Source organism: Stomoxys calcitrans, chromosome 5, assembly GCF_963082655.1.
Source record: "Stomoxys calcitrans chromosome 5, idStoCalc2.1, whole genome shotgun sequence".
NCBI lineage: Eukaryota > Metazoa > Arthropoda > Insecta > Diptera > Muscidae > Stomoxys > Stomoxys calcitrans.
The window spans coordinates 58,438,695-58,465,332 of NC_081556.1; the positions used below are offsets into that span (position 1 = coordinate 58,438,695).

The 26,638-nt window shown below is 38.6% G+C and overlaps 1 protein-coding gene across 2 annotated transcripts in view; it reads right to left on the bottom strand.

Annotated features, from left to right (window-relative positions):
• LOC106091412 (phosphatidylinositol phosphatase PTPRQ) overlaps positions 1-26,638 on the bottom strand; it is a 96,411-nt gene that overhangs the window by 45,958 nt on the left and 23,815 nt on the right. For both annotated transcript variants that reach the window (XM_059370007.1, XM_059370008.1), the window contains exons 2-4: positions 11,224-11,375; positions 6,888-7,026; positions 6,711-6,823 (exon numbers count right to left, since the gene is read on the bottom strand). In XM_059370007.1, coding sequence (XP_059225990.1) covers positions 6,711-6,823; positions 6,888-7,026; positions 11,224-11,350 — 379 coding nt within the window. In that variant the 5' untranslated portion in view covers positions 11,351-11,375. The remainder of the gene's footprint in view (positions 1-6,710; positions 6,824-6,887; positions 7,027-11,223; positions 11,376-26,638) is intronic.

Sequence of the window (26,638 nt, forward strand, 5' to 3'; positions counted from 1 at the left end):
GGGTCTTAGACGAATATTTCCAAGAGTTTCAAACAGTTTAACGAAGTTAGTATACCCCCACCCTCTGGTGGAGGGTAGAAAAAGTAACGTAAAAGAGCGATTCAGTTAACCCTTTCACTACCAAACTAAAAGTAGCAATGATAAAACTATTTTCTCTTCGCAACTAGTTGTCTGGAATGCTAAGAAGCACAAAAATGCTTTCTTCGTGAATATACATATGTTAGATGGCTTGTTTGTAGCAAAATGACCTCCTGAAAGGACATTGGTAATCAACGGAATTAATCCAACCAAAAATTGCCAATGCATGCATTTTAATAAAGCAATTGGATTCAAAATTTTGCACAGCTACTTCATTTCGATGTAGGTCGTTGAGGATTGAAAAAGGGCCATAGCGGTTCATATTTGGATATAGCTCCCATATATACCGATCAACCGATATGACTTCTTAAGCTCCTAGAGGGCGCAATTTTCATTTGATTCCGCTGAAATTTTTAACGCTGACTTCTACTATCACTTTGAACTTACATGCAAATATTGGTCCAATTCTTTTTGTACCCCGTTATAGCTCCCATACATGGCGATCAAACGATTTGTCGTCTTGAATCCCTAGAGGGCGCAGGTGCTGTCCGATTTGGCTAAAATTGTTATGGCTTTTAACTTACATGCCGAGTTTGGTCTATATCGGTATATAACGGTATATAAACTAGTTAAGCAACTGCAAAGATTTTACAACCATTGACTACCGATGTCCACTAAGAAGGACATGACTATTTCGGAACAAACTACACTCACATAAGCAACACCTCTCCTTTCCAGAAAACAATCACCGTTTATATATTAGCAATATAATCAAATCTATTTTAAGAAAAAACAAAAATGTGGTTTTTAGCCGACAGCGGCACACAAAATCAAAATTAAACTGACTAAATACACTCAAACAAAAAACATATGAGAAATTAACAGTGGACCCTTATATTCAGGTTCTCTGTAGAGGACATCGGTAACAATGAAAACAAGTAAGAGCGTGCTAAGTTCGGCCGGGCCGAATCTTATATACCCTCCACCATTGATCGCATTTGTCGAGTTCTATGCGCGGTATCTCTTTTTAGACAAACATAAAATTTTGAATAAGAACTGTTATCCTATTGGAGCTATATCAAGTTATAGTCCGATTCGGACCATAATTGAATGCTGATTGACATTGTAGAAGTCATTGTGTAATATTTCAGTTCATTCGGATAAGAATTGCGCCTTGTAGGGGCTCAAGAAGCAAAATCGGGAGATAGGTTTATATGGGAGCTGTATCAAGCTATTGATCGATTCAGACCATACTAAACACGTATGTTCAAGGTCATGAGAGAAGGCCTTGTACAAAATCAGCCAAATCGGATGAGAATTGCGCCCTATAGAGGTTCGAATTGTCAAGATCCCAGATCGGTTTATATGGCAGCTATATCAGGTTCTATACCGATTTACGCCATACTTAGCACAGTTATTGGAAATCATAACAAAACACCTCATGCAAAATTTCAGCCAAATCGGATGAGAATTGCGCCATCACTTGGCTCAAGACGTCAAGACGTCAAGATCCAAGATCGGTTTATATGACAGCTATACCAGATTATGAACCGATTTGAATCATACTTAGCACAGCTGTTGAAAGTAATACCAAAACACTACGTGCAAAATTTTAGTTAAATCGGACGATAATTGCGCCCTCTAGAGGCTCAAGAAGTCAAGACACAAGATCGGTTTATATGACAGCTATACCAGATTATGAACCGATTTGAATCATACTTGGCACAATTGTTGAATATCATAACAAAATACGTCGTGCAAAATTTCATTCCAATCGGATAAGATTAGCGCCTTCTAGAGGTTCAAGAAGTCAAGACCCAAGATCGGTTTATATGGCAGCTATATCAGGTTATACACCGATTTAAACCATACTTGGCACAATTGTTGGATATCATAACAAAACACGTCGCGCAAAATTTCATTCCAATCGGATAAGATTTGCGCCTTCTAGCGGTTCAAGAAGTCAAGACCCAAGATCGGTTTATATGGCAGCTATATCAAAACATGTTCCGATATGGCCCATTTACAATACCAACCGACCTACACTAATAAGAAGTATTTGTGCAAAATTTCAAGCGGCTAGTTCTACACCTTCGGAAGTTAGCGTGCTTTCGACAGACAGACGGACGGAGGGACGGACAGACGGACGGACATGGCTAGATCGACATAAAATGTCGCGACGATTAAGAATATATATACTTTATGCGGTCTCAGACGAATATTTCGAATGACGAAATTAGTATACCCCCCCATCCTATGGTGGAGGCTATAAAAAAATGCTAAAATGCATGTGTATCGGCGTTTTGAAAGTTTTCATCGAAAAGTAACCAAACAAAAGGATTAAGTGTCCCCCTTCCGGACATTTTTCTAAAAATTCCGCTTACAATATTATATTACTAACAAGATACAGAGCAATATTATTGAAGAATATTTCAACCAGCAGCCGGCTCACTAAAGGGGTCTTTATGGTCTCTTTTACAAAAAAAACATTAAAAACTCATTTGAAATGAATATGTGGCTGATCAATATATTCTACAAAAATATCACATCACTTCATATCATAGACTAAAAGCCAGAAATCAATAAAAACAAGTGAGAGTGTGCTAAGTTCGGCCGGGACGAATCTTATATACCCTCCACCATGGATCGCATTTGTCGAGTCCTATGCGCAGTATCTCTTTTTAGGCAAACAAAGAATATTGAATGAGAATATGCTATTGTGTAATATTTCAGTTGATTCGGATAATAATTGCGCCTTGTAGGGGCTCAAGAAGCAAAATCGGGAAATTGGTTTATATGGGAGCTGTATCAAGCTATTGATCGATTCAGACCGTATTAGACACGTATGTTGAAGGTAATGAGAAAAGCTGTTGTATAAATTTTCTTCCTAATCGGATGAGAATTGCGGCCTCTTGAGGCTTAAGAAGTCAAGATCCCAGATCGGTTTATATGACAGCTATGTACCGATTTGCCCCATACTTAGTTATTGGAAGTCATAACAAAACATTTCATGCAAAATTTCAGCCAAATCGGATGGGAATTGCGCATTCTATTGGCTCAAGAAGTCCAGATCCAAGATCGGTTTATATGACAGCTATACCAGATTATGAACCGATTTGAATCATACTTAACACAGTTATTGGAAGTGATACCAAAACACTATGTGCAAGGTTTCAGTCAAATCGGAGAATTGCGCCCTCTAGAGGTTCAAGAAATCAAGACCCAAGATCGGTTTATATAGCACCCATAACAAAACATTAACCGATTTAAACCATACGCAGCGCAGTTGTCGGAAGTGATACCAAAAAATCACGTGCAAAATTTCAGTTAAATCGGACGAGAATTGCGTCCTCTAGAGGCTCAAGAAGTCAAGACACAAGATCGGTTTACATGGCAGCTATATCAAAACATGGACCGATTTGGCCCATTTACAATCCCTACCGACCTACACTAATGAAAAGTATTTGTGCAAATTGTCAAGCGGGTAGCTTAACTCCTTCGAAAGTTAGCGTGCTTTCGACAGACAGACGGACGGACGGACGCACATGGCTAGATCGACTTAAAAAGATATGACTATCAAGAATATATATACTTTATGCGGTCTCAGACGCATATTTTGAGGTTTTACAAACAGAATGACAAAATTAGTATACCCCCATCCTATGATGGAGGGTATAATGAAAAGTATATTTTAGGGTTGAAGTATTACATTTTCTAAGTTGATGCGCCAATAAAAGATCATTTTACGAGGAAGATATCAAAGACAAAAATGTTCCTTAATAAGTCACTGAACAACAAAAATGACAAAAATATAATAGTAGTAGTAATTGTTGCATTAATAAACTAGAAATAGCGATATATTTAACCCACAAACGTCTTTCCTTGGGTACTCCTAATGAAATTGGATTTGGAACATTTCTTTCATTATCCTCTTATAGTGAAGAATTTGGGGACTCTTTACAATAAATTCAGAAAAATACGAAATTTATCAAAATTAATGGTACATTTTTTATACATATATTGTTGGGGGTGCTTGTGTGAGGACGTCAAGGAAGAAGAGACTATGGAACATCTATTGTGTGTGTGTCCCGCACTGGCTGCCAAAAGGAGTTCCACTTCTTTGAGAACCTGTCTGATTTATCGGATGTGAACATGGTTCAACGGTAGGAGCTAAAAGGTATCTTCCTTCTCCTGTTCCTGTGGTATCACAATGGACGAAAACGTTTAAGTGAGTCTGATGACAGATTGCCACTTTAACCTAACCTATAAGTATTATATTGTATTGACAGATTTCAAATCTTTGGTGGCTCATAGTTAAATTTGATGTGGAATATTTTTTTTTTTGACAATTTGCTCCTAAAATAATATTCCATTTTAGGAGCAAATTGTCAATTTGGCTAAATTCGAGATTTTGGCTAAATTCGAAAACATGTTAAGATAAAACAGTTATATTGTCAGAAAATAATTTTCGCATGAAATGCGGTAATTTATATTTTAATTTCCTTACAAATTTTTAATTCTCCATGTCTTTTTCGGAACTTCTGGTGAACTTTAATGAGAATATTTCTTTTTTTGAGATCATTTGTGTAAAATGAAGTTAAATGTTACTTTCATACACAAACTCGAAAAAAGTGCGACATAATTTCAAGAAAAATAAGTTACAAATAATTTTATAAGTTCATACAGAGGTTTTCACGAAATGCTTTTCACGATGTGTATCATATATTACTTTTGTTGTTCAGTGACTTATGGTCAAATTTGCCTTCGAATCTGTCAACAACTTAGAAAAAGTAATGCTTTAACCTTAAAACTTACTTTAATTTTTTTTTTTTTGATTTCTGGCTTTAGGTCAACTGAGTTTTTAACGTTTTTTTTTAAAGAGAGGGTTCATATATCCTACAATAATATTGCTCGCAGTCTTGTCGGTAATACTGCCTTAAATGAAAGAATTATAAGTTATAGTAAGCGGAATATTTAGAATAATGTCCAGAAGGAGGAAACACACCGTAATATCCATTTGCTATCCTTTAAAATATATATCTTGATCGTCGTAAAAATCTAAGACGATTTGGCTATGTCCATCCGTTCATCCGTCTGTCTGTTGAAATCACGCTACAGTCTTTACAAATAGAGACATTGAGCTGAAACCTTGCACAGATCCTTTTTTTTTTGTCCATAGGTAGATTAAATTCGAAGATGGACTATATCTTGATATAGCCACATATAGACCGATCTGCCACTTTAAGGTCTTGGGCTCATGTAATCCACATTTATTATACGATTTTGCTGAAATTTGGAACAGTGAGTTGTGTTAGGGCCTTCGACATCCTTGTTAAATGCGGCCCAGATCGGTCCAGATTTAGATAGCGTTCATATAGACCGATCTCTCGATTAAAGGTATTGGGCCCATTAAAGGAGAATTTTGTGTGCGATTTCGCTGAAATTTGGGACAGTGAGATATGTTAGGCCCCTCGACATCCTTGTTTAATTTGACCCAGATCGCTTCAGATTACTATATATAGCTGCTATATAGACCGATCTCTTGATTTGAGGTTTTAATTTGGTATAGCGAGTTGTATTATGCTCCTTGACATCCCTATTTAATATCGCCCAGATCGGTCCAGATTTAAATGTAGCTGCCATTATACCGATCTACCGATTTAAAGTTTTAGGCACATAAAAGGTGAATTTATAATCGATGAATTCGGTACAATAAGTTTTTTTAGACCCTTATGCATTATTCACCGTATTATGACTAAAGGTGATTGATATATATATTCGAGGTGGTGGGTGTACAAAGTTCGGCCTGGCCGATCTTAACGCCTTTTTACTTGTTCCTGTTGTTTTCGTTAAAAGCTTAATTTTCCACAGTAAATAATACAAGAGTCGGTTTTAAATTCATTTGTTATATTTTGCTGAATTGGGGCCTTCTCACATATCAATGAGTGCTGTCTGATTCAAGTTTAAGCTCAATGATAAGATGCTTCCTTTTTATATCCGAGTCCGAATGGCGTGCCGCAGTGCGACACCACTTTGGAGAGAAGTTTTACATGGCATAGTACCCCACAAATGTTGCCAACTTAGGAGGGGAAAACCCCCGCTGAAAATTATTTGTGATGGTCTCGCCAGGATTCGAAGCCAGGCGTTTAGCGACATAGGCGGACACGCTAACCTCTGCGCTACGGTGGCCTCCTTGTTATATTTTACCGTAACGATATTTTTCTTGTTGACAGAATTTGTTTTATGCTTATTGCTTATTTTATCGATAAATTGCTTATTTTATCGACTAACCGACAGATGGGTGCCATTTAATGACATATAGATTGAAATATATGATAATACTCAATTAGCTAGTTTTTGTTTACCGATGTCTTCGTTATATAAGGTGTGTTCGGGTACTTTTTCAGTAACGATGTGCCAGTAAAAATCTGCAGGAGAGTAAGAAATTGCTGCTCTCATTTCCAAACTCTCCAAATATTTTCGGTCATACGCTCTCCCAACTGGCAAATGAGAGACTTTCAGTAAAAATTTGTGCAAATTTTTCAGTATGCAAACACTCTTATTGCTCATATTTGCCACCAAATCAAATTTGTTAAAAAGAGTTATGATTTTGAAATGAATTACACCCTTACCTGCATAATCTGTTTTCTCATCTTGTGATTTTTCCAATATAGGTTGATCTTCATTCTTGAGGTCTTTTATGAATAGCACTGAGAAATATGTAGAACAAGGGTCCAGATTTTCACTGCAAAATAGAAAAGTCTCAAAGCGTCGTATTTACCTTAAATTACAATAACATTTATATTTACCATATATTATGCTCATTGCCCACTATCTCCAAATTATTCTTATTTCTGCAGGTAACATTCTGCAATTTAAAGTTGTCGGTATCCACAACAGAAAATGCCAAACTAAAGGGTGTTCTTTCTACGTTAATTTCCACAGAATCTGTAATGCAAACAAAAAAACTTCTTGCTTCAAGGTTGCAAATGATTCAAAGAAAGTTCTTCTTAATCTGAACCTATTTTCATCAAAATTCAAAGCGTTTGTCTTTGAGGTAAAAAAGTGATGTGTGAGGAATTTCGTAATGAATAGATAACAAGTGGACCAGCAGTTAGTTACAGAAAGAGGGCAAACGAAGTAACGACACGGAAAGGAAACACGGCAGTCAGACATGGCTAGACCGGTTTAGAAAGAGATTTTCAGTGTATTTAATAACTAAAACACTGCCGCAGATAGTTCAGTTCATGTTTAAAGGACAAGTGCCTCATATAGAATGCAGGTCGAGGTACAGGAGACTATGTACGAGAAAAAAAGTGTTTCTGAGGATCGCAATGTGCAGAGACCTAACAGACTTACGAGACTACCTTACATCCCTTCTGGCTACCGTGTCCTTGAACCGAGAGATCGCCTGGTGTGAGGGATATAGAATCAATTATGAAGTTTACAAAAATGCCCAAATGAGATTCTGCTTCTTTTTAATCAAATTTTCCTGCATAGTGCTATTCCCACATCTTTTTTTTAATTCTATATTGGTAGCATCATTCCTTGTTGCAGCAAAGGTTCGCACCCGTTTGAACATGGCGATGAGAAACACAACAGTGGCAGCGGCATACTCTACTCGACTGACCCAACTGCTTGATGAAAGCATTCCTTGTTTCGATGATATAATGGCGCAGTGACAAACTATTGCCCACTACATGGAAAATGCCGCGAAACCCGTACTTGGGTACTGGAAGCCTCACCCAAGAAACACATGGTACGACCAAGAGCGTCGAAATTCTACCAAAGAATTAAACCGATAGCTTTGGTGCAGGCACATCCTCCTGCAGAGACAAAGAAGGAAATTTGGTAACTGACGCAGATATCATGCTGAGGATATGGAAAGAACATTTAAACCAACTGCTAGTGTCCGACATTGGCGGCGAAGAGGATACCGCAGAACCAATCAATCATGATGGTATAGAATGTTTACCTCCTAGTCAGAATGAGGTCCAAGTAGCAGTGACCCGACTGCAGAACAACAAGGCAGCAGGAGCCGACGGGTTATCCGCTAAACTAATTAAGACCGGAGGCAACCCACTGATAAGGCGTATGCATCAGCTTATCTGCGCAATATGGCCAGAATAACGCATACCCGATGATTGGAACCCCAGCATACTATGTCCCGTACACAAGAAAGGAGAAAAGATGCACAAAAGAAAGGATACGAGCATACTATGTGAAAGGTCAAAACCTACAGTCAATGAGATAATTGGACGTGGGAAACCCACCCTGAACCAAATATTCACACTGCGCCAAATCCTGGAAAAGACCCGAGAAAGACAAATCAACACCTACCATCTCTTGAGATAGTCTGTAACGTGATCTACCTCGGCACCGCCGTTATCGAAAGGAATGACACCATTTTTGAGATTAAGCGAAGAATAATACTGGCAAACAGATGCTACTTTGGACTAAGTAAGCAGTTTAGAAACAAGGCCACCTCTCGACAGACGAAGATTACACTATACAAGACACTGATACTACCCGCGCTGTTATATGGTTCTGAGGCATGGGTACTTGTGAAAGCAGATGAGGAAGTGCTTGGAGTATTTGAGAGAAAGATTCTTCGTAAAATATATGGACCAGTTTGCTTTAATGAAGAATATGCGCCACGCATGAACCACGAGCTGTATGATGACGATAGCATAGTTACACGCATCAAATACAACGGCTGCGTTGACTAGGTCATGTTGTCCGAATGGATGAAGAATCTCCAGCAAAGAAGTCTTTGGTACACGCAAACCGGGAAGACCAGGAGCCCGATGGAAAGGTCATGTGGTAGGAGACACCTCGAAACTTGGTGTCAGAGATTTTAGAATGAGCGCAGAAGATTGAAAAACGCTATTCTACGTTCGGATAGTTTTCTGTCATAGCCAATTATAGTAAAGTAATATTGGTACCATTATTCAAAAAGGGTGATGCGAATTTAATACCAATACATATATACAGAGGTCTGTCGCTACTAGACACAATCTATAAGTTGTTCACTGGGATATTACTTAATCGGATGACGAGCTGGCTACAGGCGAATGACGTCATAAATGAGTATCAGGCAGATTTCCGAAAAGGTTATTCCAGTCCAGATAATTAATTCAATTTAATGTCTATTGTACATTTAAACTCTCACTTGGGGAAGAAAACGTAGGCTTTCTTTGTAGATTTCTCTGCAGCTTTCGACAAGATCCCTCGTAATCTTTTATTTTTTAAAACTGAGCAGGACTGGCTTATCGACCAAGATGGTCAGTGTGTTATGGAGTCTATATGAGGGTACGACCTCCCAAGTGTGGGATGGCTCCAAACTCTCTGAATCTTTTTATGTCACTAAGGGCTTTAAACAGGGTTACCCTTTGAGTTCAGTTTTATTTTGTTTTTACTTGAACGACTTTCCAGAATGTTTGCCATTGCCAGCTTTTAATGCATGCGGACGATATTGTCCTTTTATCAGATTCAACGTTCGAATAACAGAGCATGATAGATGTTCTCTTTTCTTAATGCAGTTAATGGGGTCTGGAAATCAATCTCAGTAAATCAAAGATAATTATGTTTAGGAAAGGTTCGAAAATTGGGAGAGACACGAGTTGGTAGTACGTAGATCCGACTATTGATCTTGTAAATGAGTATAAGTACCTTGGTGTTAACATAACATTTAACCTATCCACATCTAAGCATCTAGATTTGAAGCTCGCTTTAGCAAAAACGGCTATAAACGCTAACTGGCCGAGCTATGTCTATAATCCGAAGAGAAATCTTTCGAATAAGATGAAGATATTCAACTCTGCTGCGAAGTCTATACTATTTTACAGCGCAAAGATTTGGCGTTGTCAACGTTTCGAGCAGGTTGAGAAGTTGCTTAGGTTCTTCTTAAATATGTTATTTTTACCAAAGAATACTCCCAATTACATGCTGGCTCCACAGGCATTCCTTCAGACAGGCATTCCATCATTATATGTAGAACTTTCCATCTACATTTGTGCTACATTAGAAAGGTTTTTGCCCTTGACGTTGGTAGATTACCACGTCTACTTGCGGTAGACGATTGGGTACTTTTTGGTATTCGCATTGGTCGACATAATGTGAGCAAATTGGCATCTCTTTAGAATTTGAACAGTGGAGATGGGACCAACAGTCTCTACATACTTTTTTGCTTGAATCATTAAAATCATTGGACTGTGCGATTGGGTACTTTTTGGTATTCGCATTGGTCGACATAATGTGAGCAAATTGGCATCTCTTTAGAATTTGAACAGTGGAGATGGGACCAACAGTCTCTACATACTTTTTTGCTGGAATCATTAAAATCATTGGAATATGATGATTTTGTAAGGAGTGCGAGAGCAGCTAGATTTCATGACATGGGTTATAATATACCGCCCTACTTTGCAGACTCTAACTAGGCTCATTTTGTTGGTACGATCGTGAAAGCCAGAGGTGGTTTCCTATTTTAAATGGTTGTTCTTTTCGCACTGCACTACAAAGTGTGCAAACGTCAACATTGTCAGTGCGAAAAGAACAACCATTTAAAATAGGAAACCACCTCTGGCTTTCACGATCGTACCAACAAAATGAGCCTAGTTAGAGTCTGCAAAGTAGGGCGGTATATTATAACCCATGTCATGAAATCTAGCTGCTCTCGCACTCCTTACAAAATCATCATATTCCAATGATTTTAATGAGTTAGAGTCTGCAAAATAGGACAAAATAGGACATGAAATGGAAAATACATACAATCTTGGGAGATGTCCAATATTTTCATTCCATGGAGTGCCATATTTCGGGAAACGCTACTAACAACTACCGAATTTTTTGAAATTTTGAACAACATTGCTCAATGTCGTGTTTACCAATATATACTAAAATTTCAAAAGTACTGATCACTTTAGCTACTGAATATGAATGAGAACATAAGCTTGTTTATTTTTGAAATCCTTTATATTCAAATAGATAATTGCTGCCAATCACACAGACACACAACCTAAATTTTTTTTCTTATTATGATTTATTACAATAAAATTAAAATCGAGTATATCATTTGTATTATAAATAAGGAATTACATAAATAAATCATTTTAAATACATACATACATACATATCTATGCTTACCGGATATATCTTCGCCGCTGCCCTCACCATTGACAAGACTTAGTAGACAAGCTAAAACAATTATATCAATAGCTTGTGAAAGGAATGGTGGTTTCCAACGCCTTCTTAGATTGAACTTATTAGCCATGTCAACGATTACATACTAAATTAATCTGCAAGAAGAAAAAGGTAAATACGAAATTTTTAAGTCTTAAAACTTTTAAACTGTAAACTATTACAGAATTTACATGCATATATTAGCTTCGGGCTAAGTATTATTGGAAATTAATAACTCAAATCTTTAAATTGAACTTTTATTTTCTTCCTCTTTCCTTTAAACGTTGGAAAAATTTACTTATTAATAGAGATGGGCGATGGGTAAATACCCAAAAGGTATTTACCTGGTAAATTGTGTAAATATCTGGGTATTTACCCTGTAAATTGGGTAAATAGCCGGGTATTTTCCCATTTATATATAAAAGCTGGGTATTTATAATTTTGCAGATATCTTGGGTATCTACCTTGATTTCGTATTCTTTGTATAAAAACCTAACCTTCTGACCGATTTCAAGACCTAACGTCTTGAGGCAATAAATTGGTCATTTTTCATCCAATTTTACCCGGTAGTAACCCATCTCTACCTATTGATTAACAAGTAATAATTTTTCAGAATTAATTATTTTTTCGTTGGTTTCTCATTCGAGACGAGCTCAATGAACGGAGTTTTTTTTGCAATGGAAACGGAAAACCAGAGATCACAATACACAAAGCGTTCGTCCTTGGGTAGAAGACTTTTCAACCATATATTAGGTGTGCAGGCTTCAAGCCGTACCATACCAAACATCGCGATAGCTTGTACTTATATCGAACATACCGCAAAACCGTGTCTACGATGTAAGCACGACATGTGTTTTTGTTTACATGGCATAAACATGTAAATTTTGGAAGTTGTAATGATGGCTTCGAACGCTAGACAACGGCAGTGGCACTTGCTGTTGCTCCGTGTGTCCAGGTTCGAATCCCGACCGGGCTCTGCCGAACTTTAAGTAAGTTTATTTCATGTTAGGGGAACGTCTTTGATTAGTAGCTTTTCAACCGTATTTGGTGTGGAGGCTTCAAGCGCCATACATTGTGGTAGGTCGTACTTATATCGTATGTACCGTGAAAACAAATATGTATATACTAAATAGAGGGTTATCATTTGAGTATGATTTGAACCGTTGATTCTGGCGAACGGGTTGTTATTTTGTTCTGCAAGAATATATCTGCACTTCGAAATAGGCAAATAATACGCAAATATATTTATAACCACTCAAGGATAGCTACGATAGTATTATACACTGGGTCGATGGTTTACCTTTGTTTCCAGTAGAGCGGTACATCTAGAGACCCGTAGCTTGTGGTGTTAAAGGCCGTAGTATGTTGTCTGCCACTGAGACTTCAACATGCGACTGATATGCAGCAGCTCTTGACGAACACAGGAGATGACTCAGAAGTTGTCGCTGAACACTTGTCTGAGGAACTATCGACCACATCTCTAAAGTCTGGTGGATTGCAGGAGACGGTAAATCACCCTGTCACGATCAAAACAGAAAGGAAAGGCGTCGAGACGGGACCCGACAAGCCCTGTGTGAATGTGTCAGTCGGTTGCATTGGACGGAACTCAAATGGAACTTCAATAGCAGCATAGTAGAGCATCTAACGGGAAATCGTCCACATCGCAAGGGTCCAGTGTACTGAGGAAGAGTGCTTTCACTGCATTCTCCACTGCCCCTAGATGCGTAAGGAGTTTCACAGCAACGAGGCTAACGCAACAGTGGCGGAAAATTTTAATCCGGACTATGGTCCGGTTTCTGCAGAACCATGGGGTGTAGAGGAGTGGTTCGCGGACTAAGAATTGCTGAATTTAAACTACTCATGGGTACGCAGAATGGGAACATGTATTCTTGCAAAGAGTAGTCTAAATGGTTTTCTTCATCCGTCGCTTAAAGATTCAGTAGCAGTTGGAAATTAATAAGTCTTATTACTGGCTGGCTTTGTTCCTTAATGGAATGTTCATGGACAAATTTGCATTGCATTACTGGCTGGCTTCTCTATACTTGGCACACGTTTCAGAGATGCCTACTTCGAACCTTAAGTTGCTGGTTAAAGCGCTACTTCAAGAAAAAAGAGTTTCGTTGTAAAAAGTGATGCTAATGCACATTACAAGATATAGAGAAACAAGGATATAAATGAAAGGAGTGAGCTGCTTATCGAATATTTTGTAAGTTTCAATGTGGCGATTTGTAATAAAGGAAAGAAAATAAACCGAACTTTATAACCAGGAATAAGGATATATGGCTGGGAAGCGTTGGATGACTGCAGCTGCAAAGAACGCCTTTTATCAAAAAACATCCAACTTTTTTCAAGATTTCTGGTTCACCGAATGCAACTAAAAGCAGGAAGCGTCATTTCAGGTAAATCCTATTTAAATTATTTTTAATTATTTATATATTTATTGAACTCATAGAAAATATAAACTTAATAGTATAGAACAAATTAGCAATAGCTACAAAGGCTATCAGCTAATAATTTTTATTATTTTTTAGTTACTTCAACAAGTTATTTTTTTGTTGTTGTAATTTTAGATATTTTACTTGATAAATCAAAACTGTAGCTAATATTTTTTAAATTACAAGCAAAGCTTTTTCCAGCAGATAAATATCCACTTAAGGTAAGTCCTATTTAAATAATTTTATAGTTAGGTTGGATTAGGTTGAAGAGAGGGTGCGGATTTAATCCACCTATGCGCTCTAAATACTAAAAAAGCAACCTCGAAAAAGAAAATCTAAGTTAAAAATTCAATGCTACTTACAAAATCCTTTTTTTTCTTTTCCATGCCACGCCCCAAAGTTTGTTCATGTCTGGTATTGTGTCCCCACCTAAGTGCCCGTATCTGTTACTGATTTGTGAAGTAGGGTAGCGATTACGGGTTTACCAATCAAACGTGGAATTTTTATTCCTGTTCCGGATAATTATGGTAGACAGGGTGGGAAGGCGAACCATGCAGTTACATCTTCGCATGACTTGGGCTAAAGATATCCCCTCTCTATTGTTTTTCGCTCTCCCTCATATTTTGCTTAACTTTTTTTTTCTCTATAATAAGTGTACGCACATGAAATAGTTGTCATAAAGATACGATGAGGTTTGGGTAAGATCGCATCCCACCGAATTACTCCAACGTGTAATTCGGCTGAGCTAAAAGTGAGGTGAGAAAGGCTCAGAACATTTCCTAAGTGGAATCCTGCAGCTTCGTGGAGGGTACATCCGAGGCATTTAGCTACAGAAGCTACTAGCCTTCAAACCTATTATTATTACTACAATAAATTCATAAGTCTGAGAATGTACCGACAATGCCTAGTTAAGAAACATTAAAACTACTTGTTGATACACATTTCCCGGGAGACTCTCGGATGGACAACGTAACCCCAGAAGAGGTTGTAACTGAATTGCAATTCATTGAAGATTGTTGGGTAAACCGTGTCTGAGTCGAAAATCCTTTGGGCGATAAACAAATTTCGAATCCTTTAAGTCGCCCGGCCCTGATGATGTATCACCGGTGGAATGACAACCTGTGTCCGACAGACTGACTCCCTGGCTTAGATCAGCATGTCGTATATACCTGTGGTATGGAGAGACACAGAGGTCATTTTCATTCCAAAAACAAGTAAAGATTCCAGGAGATGAATTGTCTCGGCAACAGCATGCATATAGCAATGGAAAGTCGTCATCCTATCGACCGTTTTGTTGTTCCATGGTGGTACATGCACGTTCATCGTCTTCGGGAAAACCAAGTTTATGCGGCAGTTATATGGGCTTAACTGTCAAATAGTCTGTTATTTCATTCCCCCTTACTCCGCTGTGGCCCGCAACCCATACAAAGCGGATCGTGCCAGCCTCTGAGAAGGCTCTAATCACTTTCTTATACTGCAAAACCGTTCGTGTCTTAACCGTCCTGATTGTTATTGCCTTGATGGCCAGTTTACTGTCCGTAAAGATGTTCACACATGATGTCCACGCGTTAACACCACACGCATTCAATGATCGTCCGTATCTCCGCCTGCAGGACTGTACCATGACCATAAGGTCAGGCCGTCGAAAACAAATCTCAGTCCCTGGGTGGACTGTGGCCCACCAGGCCCATTCTGTGCTCTATCTTTAATCCATTAGTGTAGGATAAATTTGCAGATGGGAACACCAAGGATCCCTTAATCCAAGGCTGCGCCGCTGGCAGCAGTTCCTCGCACTCGACCTCACGTATTGTCTCAAGTCTCGTCTCAGATGTCTGATCGGAAACCTCTTCCTTCCAGGTTTCCTAACGACTCCTCGACTATACTATGGTTTGACTTGCTCCTATTCTCTATCCATTTTCCCATCGCCTTAAGTCTTTTAGCCGCAGTGGCTGCCTTAATTGCAGGTTAGATTTCGAGAAAAGTCTTCAGTGCCCTTATGGGAATGGTCCTCATCTTCCCGCCTATGCTAAGACAACATATTCTCCGATCCTCCCCAAGATCACTGCTAAGTATTTGACATTATCAGATATGAAAATCGTTCTATTAGGGAAAAGTGGTCCGTCAAATTGGTCTACCTTCGTCTTCCTTATTAACAGGCAGATTTCAGTCTTCTTTGGGCTAACATTGAGACTCCTAGGTCTGGGCAATCATATGCCATCTACCAGACCCTTTCGGCACTTCTGCAAATGCTGATTCGGATCTTTATCCTTTAGAAGTAAATGAACATGGTCTGCGTAGCAGATGGGTTCAAACCCCTCTTCAGTCAGCATCCGTAATAGGTTATTTATGGTGGTCACCCAAAGGAGTGGCGACAAATTATCCCCCTGTGGCGTGCCCTGTTCCACTTTCACTCTTATATGTATGTCAATGCACCCATCATTTACCCACATGTTCCATAGCATATGGTTTATACAGTCTCTAAGGACCCGCTCAACCCATTACTGGTCTAAGGATTGGATCAGTGTGTCGGTCTGCACATTGTTTAACGTCCCCTCGATGTAAATGCATGCTGCCAATGTGTACGTCTTGGCAATGAGGTATTCTCCTATAGATATATGTACACCAAACTTCACATATTCAGTTCCTCGCACTCGACCTCACGTATTGTCTCAAGTCTCGTCTCAGATGTCTGATCGGAAACCTCTTCCTTCCAGGTTTCCTAACGACTCCTCGACTATACCACGATGGTTTGACTTGCTCCTATTCTCTATCCATTTTCCCATCGCCTTAAGTCTTTTAGCCGCAGTGGCTGCCTTAATTGCAGGTTAGATTTCGAGAAAAGTCTTCAGTGCCCTTATGGGAATGGTCCTCATCTTCCCGCCTATGCTAAGACAACATATTCTCCGATCCTCCCCAAGATCACTGCTAAGTATTTGACATTATCAGATATGAAAATCGTTCTATTAGGGAAAAGTGGTCCGTCAAATTGGTCTACCTTCGTCTTCCTTATTAACAGGCAGATTTCAGTCTTCTTTGGGCTAACATTGAGACTCCTAGGTCTGGGCAATCATATGCCATCTACCAGACCCTTTCGGCACTTCTGCAAATGCTGATTCGGATCTTTATCCTTTAGAAGTAAATGAACATGGTCTGCGTAGCAGATGGGTTCAAACCCCTCTTCAGTCAGCATCCGTAATAGGTTATTTATGGTGGTCACCCAAAGGAGTGGCGACAAATTATCCCCCTGTGGCGTGCCCTGTTCCACTTTCACTCTTATATGTATGTCAATGCACCCATCATTTACCCACATGTTCCATAGCATATGGTTTATACAGTCTCTAAGGACCCGCTCAACCCATTACTGGTCTAAGGATTGGATCAGTGTGTCGGTCTGCACATTGTTTAACGTCCCCTCGATGTAAATGCATGCTGCCAATGTGTACGTCTTGGCAATGAGGTATTCTCCTATAGATATATGTACACCAAACTTCACATATTCAATTCCTCGCACTCGACCTCACGTATTGTCTCAAGTCTCGTCTCAGATGTCTGATCGGAAACCTCTTCCTTCCAGGTTTCCTAACGACTCCTCGACTATACCACGATGGTTTGACTTGCTCCTATTCTCTATCCATTTTCCCATCGCCTTAAGTCTTTTAGCCGCAGTGGCTGCCTTAATTGCAGGTTAGATTTCGAGAAAAGTCTTCAGTGCCCTTATGGGAATGGTCCTCATCTTCCCGCCTATGCTAAGACAACATATTCTCCGATCCTCCCCAAGATCACTGCTAAGTATTTGACATTATCAGATATGAAAATCGTTCTATTAGGGAAAAGTGGTCCGTCAAATTGGTCTACCTTCGTCTTCCTCATTAACAGGCAGATTTCAGTCTTCTTTGGGCTAACATTGAGACTCCTAGGTCTGGGCAATCATATGCCATCTACCAGACCCTTTCGGCACTTCTGCAAATGCTGATTCGGATCTTTATCCTTTAGAAGTAAATGAACATGGTCTGCGTAGCAGATGGGTTCAAACCCCTCTTCAGTCAGCATCCGTAATAGGTTATTTATGGTGGTCACCCAAAGGAGTGGCGACAAATTATCCCCCTGTGGCGTGCCCTGTTCCACTTTCACTCTTATATGTATGTCAATGCACCCATCATTTACCCACATGTTCCATAACATATGGTTTATCCAGTCTCTAAGGACCCGCTCAACCCATTACTGGTCTAAGGATTGGATCAGTGTGTCGGTCTGCACATTGTTTAACGTCCCCTCGATGTAAATGCATGCTGCCAATGTGTACGTCTTGGCATTGAGGGATTCTCCTAGAGATATGTACATCAAACTTCACATATTCAATTTTGAGGTGTTTTCCAATAAGTATGCAAAATTTGGCGACCCTAGAAGTTCCAGGGGCTGATTCATGGGGCTTGAAATTTGTTCAGCTCGAGCATTCTAATTTTGAAATGCTTGCTGAATAGTCATTTATGAGCCGATCAGCCGAATGCCTTCGCAAATCACAAAATACAAGGTCAGCCTCCGTAAGCATACGCGACCACTCCTTCAGAGACAATAACATATTGTTTACGTCTTTATTCCAAAGTAGTGGGAACAAAACATTTAAGGAAAAGTGATTGTGTAATCAGTGTTTAATTCGATAACGGTCGCACAAATCAACATACGTTTGTTCAACACAAGCCTATAAATGTTAATTATGGCGAAATTCATCGATAAGAGCTAATAAATATAATAAATAACAAAATATCCTAAAATAAATTTATGAATAAATCTTCCGGTTATGGGTTTATATGTGTGGATATTTAGTTATCGCATAATGAACCAATGATAATTTTATTAGATATTTAATTGTCGTTCATTCGTTTAATACTTCTTGATAAGACAAAAATTCGCTATTTAATGTAAAAACAAAGGTGCTTTATCCATAACAGCGACCGGTTCAAGGGAGAGTGTTATACATATGCAGAGCCATCAACATGTAAGCAAAATTAAAACAAAAATCTGGTATAGTTATCGACATGAGCAGTCCCAGTTCTTCAGAGTACAGCTCAAATGATCCGTGTTCACGAACCTTCTATTACCAGGTGTATTGTAGTTTCTATCGGTTCTATCAGGAATTTTATCGAATAGCGGCTCAGGCAATGTTTAATACATAGAACATCGGGCATTGAATCAAGGATAAAATTGCTCCCTTAGCCTCACAGCAGTGATCACAGTAACTTGTCTAGTCACAATGTAAATGCAAATTTGTCCATGAACATTCCATTGAGGGAATGGGGAAAACTTCTCAGAATGTCCAGAGGTAAAAGGTATTGCATGAATTTCAGTGCATCATTTATGCGGCTGTGATGCACAAACAAGCCATCCCTTGGATCCGGCTCAGTTTTGAACAATGGCTAACTTGTACCTTCTGATGTTAAGAAAAATGCCCATATTAGACGCCTAAACCAATTTGCTTAGTTCCCTTCGCTGTCGAACGTGGGGCTTCCTGAAATATATAAGGGAAGACCTCCCTCAATGGAGACTCCAGACAGTATCCTATGGAGGGAAATAAAGTCGGAACAGGAACGGAGGAAGCGGTCAAAGCCCCTGAGTATCCAGGAGGACTGCGACTTCCAAAAGGACGCCACAGCCACCAAGGAAGGGGAATAAGGTCGCAGAAAAAGGTAAGGAGCCGCCCTTGCAAGACCCACATCAAATATGAGCTGGCGTATGCAATCAGCACCGTATCATTTTAACGCTGCGCTTTGCGTCAGCAGAATGTAATGATACCGTCAAAAAGCTCGTTAGAAGTATCCACACTCAATAGGAATAGCTCACAAAGGCGACGGTCTTCATCAAGGAATGGGACAGCAAATTTACGACCGAAAGCATGGTGAAATTCTTAACCAGACAAAACCAAGGTTTGGTTGCGGAGAAATGGTAGGTCTTCCACAGTAATGATAAGGAGGAAGGAACTTTCCTTGTGGTGGCCTTGGTCAACCCACCATTACCAAGTTTGGCTAAGACTTAGGGTATGGAGTTATACGGGACCACGACAGTCTTTTTCATTATGAGTAAGACTGGGTTAGGCGACGATCCTCATATAGACATCAGGCAGTGCAGTGACAAGAGACTCAATACTGCTTACCGAGCGCGGGGCCGATAGCGAGAACATCACCGACTTTCTCCTAATACTAAAACATCACGCAGTACAGCGACAGGAGATTCAATGCAGTCTAACGAACAGGGAGTCGACTGACTGACTTTCTCAACATTTAAACCATTAGGCAGTGCAGTGACAGGTGCAAACTTCTCACATAACACTGAGTGCTGGTCGAGTTTAAGATCAATGATAAGGAACCTTTTGCCAAGATTCAAACCCATGCGTTCAGTGTCATAGAGACCCAATGATGAGTCCATCACACAGTGGTGGCACTTTTAAGAAAACAATCCCAAGGCCGGTTGTACGTACCGGATTGACCCGATGAAGTCTTTCATCGGCAAGGGCTGCCGCCTCAGTGTACAACACACTGCTACAACAACAACTTGTATGGGAAAAGGTGAAGAATAGTGAACATTGATATTTCGGTGTAAAATTTTTAGTAAGAGTTCTTGCCAAGAACAGAATTTAATAAAAATATAGAAAATGTTGTTGACCCTCTTACTATAACCCATGAAAATCGAAGCTATATATATATCAGTTTTTGTCCAATTTTCGTCTATGCGACATCAAAACCCACAGTTTTGCTTTGACTTGAAAGAAATTTTGCACATACTATACTGTCAGTATCCTCTTCAAACGCGTTTGATTTGGAGCAAATCGGGTCTGATTTAGATATAAGTCCATATATAGTTTTGTCCGATATGAGCACAGTATCTACAATTGTATTCCGATTTAAAACAATTTCTTTAACTGTGCTCATTTATACTACATCGGTCCATATCGGTATAGCACATATTTATATTTTTGTCCGATATGGGCACAAAATCCAAAATTTTATTCCGATTTAAAAAAAAATTGCTGAGTGAAAAACACGGTTTAGTTGCTTACTATACAACACAGTTTTTTTTTTTTTTTGAAAAAACTTAATAACCTAGTCAGCGGTGATTTTCCCCTCCTAATGCTGGCAACATTTGTGAGGTACTATGCCATGTAAAACTTCTCTCCAAAGAGGTGTCGCATAGCGGCACGCCGTTTGGACTCGGCTATAAAAAGGAGGCCCCTTATCTGCACTCATTAATATGTGAGAAATTTGCCCCTGTTCCTCAGTGGAATGTCCATGGGCAAAATTTGCATTGCATTTGAAATAGTGAAAGGCAGAAAAACTAGGATGTGAACAAATAGAAAGGGTGAATTCCAAACGCAACAAATTGGAGGACATTGTAGAATGCAAACGTGGTATTTATACATTGAAGAAAAAAGTTTCATTGCATCAATGAACGGGTTTGTTTCATTGATTTTTTTTCATTGATGCAATGAAAAGTTGCATTAACATAATGAAATGTTGCATACATGCAATGAAAACTTATGTTATTTAAAAGTTAAAGATTTTTGGCTTCATTAAATGTATGAAACGGATTTCATTTATTTATTAAAAAAGTCGTTAAAAATGAGAAAATTAAAGTAATTGTAAATAATACCAGGCATTTAAAATCTTTAAGCAACAAATTTAATATTTGCGGCACAAGTTAATGAAATTAGTTTTATGAAATTAATGAAACGTTTCATTTAGTTAACGAAATTTGCATTACATTTACTAAACGAAAGTTTGCAAACCCAAGTTTGAAGCGTATATGCGTATACATGGATGTGAATATTACACACATCCATATACAATTTTTGAAAACAGTTGCATATTTTGGTACTTTTATCGATTATTCAGCCACGAAATCGGGTTTATTTGGGATTTAAAAATAAATTCCCAAATAATTGCTTTATAAAGTTTATAACTACTTTAGTTGGATCTTTGACCTAATCACAAATCCAAATTGCAAAATTGTAAATAAATAGTACAAATTCCTTTATAGGAACGATTTCAGCAAATTTTTCAAGTGAATGTACAAATTTCTTAAGTGAACCCGATCGAATACCTGAGATGACACTTTGACACTTGAAGATCCGGGCGATCACGGAATGTGTGAGGTGATGTGGTGTTCACGCTAGGACGTCGAGTGTGAAAATCATTACGGACAGAAAACTGGCAATCAGGGCAATAGCAACCAGGATGGTAAGGAAACGAACAGCTTTGGAGCTTAAGAAGGAAATTAACACCTTCGCTGAGGATGCCATAATCCGCATCGTTTGGGTGCCGAGCCACAGTAGAGTAAGAGAAAATGAAAGAGTACTGCCGTCAATTAACTTTGTTAACCCGAATCCTCTCGGGTCGGAACCATGCGAGTTAAGGCCATGGGCGACGAAACAGCGAAACGGTCGGTAGGACGACTGAAATCCTATAGGGATATCCGGATCGTTAGAAGAAGAAACTATTACTGAAAAGAAGTAAGAAGGATGAAGTAAAGCTATCGGCATCATAATAGCCATGGCAATATGGGACTTAAGTGAAAGGTATTTGCAAATGCAATACGAATCTGATATCCAAATGTGGGACCAAGTTTCTGGTGGTCCATCCCTTCCCCAAAGCACCCCCAAACAGGGTTTATTTATGACCATTGGCTATATCAGGCTATATACCGATTTAGACCATACTTTGAACAGTTGTTGAAAGTCATACCAAAACGACATATGCAAAATTTCAACCATATTGAATAAGAATTGCGCGCTCTAAAAGATTGGTTTATATGGCGGCTATATCAGGATATGAATTGGTTTAGACCATACTTAGCAAAGTTGTTGGAAATCAAAATAAAACACTTCATGCAAAATTTCGGCTGAATCTGATAAGAATTGCGCCATCTAGAAGTTCAAGAAGTCAAGATCGGTTTATATGACACCTATTTCAGGTTATCCACCGGTTTCAACCTTACTTAGCACAGTTGTAGAAAGTCATAACGAAAAACGTCATGCAAAATTTCATCCAAATTCGATAGGAATTAAGCCCTCTAGAGGCTCAAGAAGTCTAAGCGGGATTTCGGACTGATTTACACTGTACTTGGCACAGTTGTTGGGAGTCATACCAGAACACTTCATGCAAAATTTCTGCCAAATCGGATAAAAATTGCTCCCTCTAGAAGCTTTAGATGTCAAGTCCCAAGGTAGGTGTATGTGGCAGCTATATCAGGTTATCATCCGATTTAGGTCATACTTGGCATAGTTGTTGGAAGTAATACCAAAACACTGCGTTTTTGCCAAATCGGACAAAAATTGCACCCTCCAGAAGCTCAAGTCAAGAACCAAGATCGGTTTATATGGCAGCTATCTCAAAATATGGACCTATATGGCCCATTTACAATCCCAACCGACCTACACTTATGGGAAATATTTGTGCAAAATTTCAAGCGCCAAGCTTAACTCCATCGAAAGTTAGCGTGCTGTCGACAGACGGACGGGCGGACATGGTTAAATCGACTTAAAATATCATGGCGATCAAGAATATATATAATTTATTATGGGGTCTTAGATGCATATTTCGAGGTATTACAAACGGAATGACGAAATTAGTATACCCCCCCCCCCCCCCCCCATCCTATGGTGGAGGGTATAATAATAAATGTACCAATATGTTATAAAAAGAGTCCCAAATGGCCAAAATAAGGTACAAACCTCGCCAAAATGAGCCATTTTAGTGAACTTGCTGTTTCTCGTACCTTTATAAAATGGATATAGACATCTTTCGCAGTTGGTTTGTAGACATGAGGAGCTACCTGAAAGTGTTAAGAACTTTGAAATCGGTGCTGTGTCATTTGAGAAATATGTGGCGAAAAAATGTTTTTGTCTAAAAATTGTCAATTGTGGGACTTAACATATATATATGTTCGTCAAATCGGGACTTCTGCATCAATTCTGGAAGAATAGATATTAGGAAATAATGATGTATTTTTTTGCAAAAAAATGCGAAATTAATTTTTTTCGGAAATTTTAGATTCTGAAGCGACTAACTTCTAATATAAAGGAACAATTTGCAATTTTTTAAATATTTTTTTTTTAAATCTTGTAACCTTTCTAGCGATGTCAAAAAATTTCCAATCGGTGAACAAACACTCTCACAATTTCAAAAATATCAAAGATACCATGACAAAATTTTTCAGAAAAAAATAGTTTTAAGTCCGATAACTCATTAACCGTTAGAGATATACTAGGCATTTACGCATGTTTTTTGCAGAGTTTTACGAGCTATATTCTTAAAACAAGTAAGAGCGTGCTAAGCTCGGCGGGCCGAATCTTATATACCCTCCACCATGGATCGCATTTGTTGAATTTTATGCGCAGTTTTTTTTTTAGCAAAAAAAGAATATTGAATAAGAATATGCTATTGTGTAATATTTCAGTTCATTCGGATAAGAGCTCAGAAAGCAAAATCGGGAGATCCGTTTTTATGGGAGCTGTATCAAGCTATTGATCGATTCAGACCATATAAGACACGTATGAGAGAAGCCGTTGTACAACATTTTTTCCAATCGTCAAGATCCCAGATCGGTTTATATGGCAGCTATATCAGGTTATGTACCGATTTGCGCCCTACTTAGGACAGTTATTGGAAGCCATAACAAAACACCTCATGCAAAATTTCAGCCAAATCGGATGAGAATTGCGCGTTCTATTAGCTCAAGAAATCAAGATCCAAGATCGGTTTATATGACAGCTACACCAATTTATGAACCGATTTGAATCATATTTAACGTAGTTATTGGAAGTTATACCAAAACACTACGTACAAAATTTCAAATTTCAAATCGGACAAAAATTGCGCCATCTAGAGGCTCAAGAAGTCAACATCCAAGATCGGTTTATATTGCAGCTATATCAAAACATGGACCAACCGACCTACACTAATAAAAAGTGTTTGTGCAAAATTTCAAGCGGCTAGCTTAACTCCTTCGAAAGTTAGCGTGCTTTCGACAGTGGACGCGCGGACAGACGAACGGACATGGCTAGAAAGACTTAAAATGACAAGACGATCAAGAATATATATTCTTTATGGGGACTCAGACGCATATTTCGAGGTGTTACAAACAGAATGACGAAATTAGTATACTCCCATTCTATGGTGGAGGGTATACAAAATTAAGCCGATCTGTAAATGATAAATGACTGTTTGGCTAGCAATAAAAAATTTAACATACTCGAGGTGGCAAACTTTCAAACCCGCCTCTGGACCCACTAAGGTCCCCAAATTTTGCATACTTTTTGGAAAAAAACCTCAACAGTATCCGTATCTATATCCGTTCAAAAGTAGCAGAAATATTTCCAAGATTTTTCGATTTGCCACTGTGCATTGTTATTGAAAAACACATTTACCATATTTTTACCATATCTAATGAAAACTTAAGCGTTAAGGCACCAAAAACTCACGGGAGTCGTGAGTTAAATTCCTCTACCGTAATTTTGGTATCACAATCGACAAAAATTTTCTAATTGTGGTTTCGATTCTAGAAAAAATTGTTACAATTATACGGTACAACAAGAGTCGCCCTAATCCTTTGTAGTTTTTTTTTTTCATTTTAATCGAACATGTTCATATGCGGAACTTGAAAAGCAAATTCATTGAATTTGTTTCAACTTTTTATTTTCTTTATAGAATTGCCAATAAACATTCTTTAAAGCTGCATTAAGTTTTGTGAATAACGGTGTTAATTTGTATGAAATTCAGAAAAATGCATAAAATCTTTATTTGAATCGATAGTACAGTCCATATAATTTAATATTTGAAGATTACTTCATACAAATGTTAACCGAGACTGCGCTCCAAATGATCCGTCCGCTTAGTCCAATTTTGGCATACTCCTTCGAACATTTCGGCCAGTATCTCTCGAATAAATGCTTCGATGTTGTCTCCCAATGCGTCAATTAAATCGGGCTTGTCAGTATAGGCATGATCTTTAATATAGCCGCACAAAAAATAGTCTAAAGGCGTTAAAGCGCACGATCTAGGCGGCCAATTGTCCCGACCCGAAAGTGAAATAAAATGTTCACCGAACTCGCCTCTCAATAAGTCTCATAAGTCTTGTTAAAATCTCATGTCATGCAAGTCAATCTCGTGCATTTTGGGTAAATATAGCGCGATAGCGCTCACCATACACTGTTACGTTACGATTAGCATCATCTTTGAAGAAGTACTATCCAACGATGCCACCAGCCCATAAACCGCACCATACTGTGACTTTTTCTGGATGCATTGGTAGCTCTTGCAATGCTTCTGGCTGATCTTCACTCCAAAATCGAAAATTCTGCTTATTTACTTACTCATTGAGCCAAAAATGAGCTTCCTCGCTGAACACGATGAACTTTCTTAACTTATTGAATTGTATTATCAGAATATACAATTCAATAATTTGAATTTATGGATAAATTATAGACCAAACTGAAGATGTTTCGTGTTGTGAATTCGTTGCCCGGAACAAGGAAATAATAAAAATTTGTAAGGAATGGGAATCCCCGGGAAATGCCGAGATTGAAAAATATTTCCCGGAAAAGAAAATCCTTAAATAAAGCTCCTATATAAACCATTTTCCCGACCGCCATTCTTGAGCCTTTAGTGCGCGCAATTATTATCCGTGTTGGCTGAAATTTTGTGCTATGATTGCTACTACGAACTCCAACATCTAAACATCTATAGCTCGATTTTACTTCTTAAGCACCTACGGGAAGTATTTCTTATCCAACTATTTAGAAAACTAGCTGACCCGGGCCCGCTCCACTGCGCTCTTTTTTTATTTTATAGGGAACGAAAATTTCCTTGGAATATTTATTTCGACAATTAAAGAGCTTCTAGTGAAATACCATGCTACGAAAATAGTATATCGCTTGACTAACAGTTTAACAATAT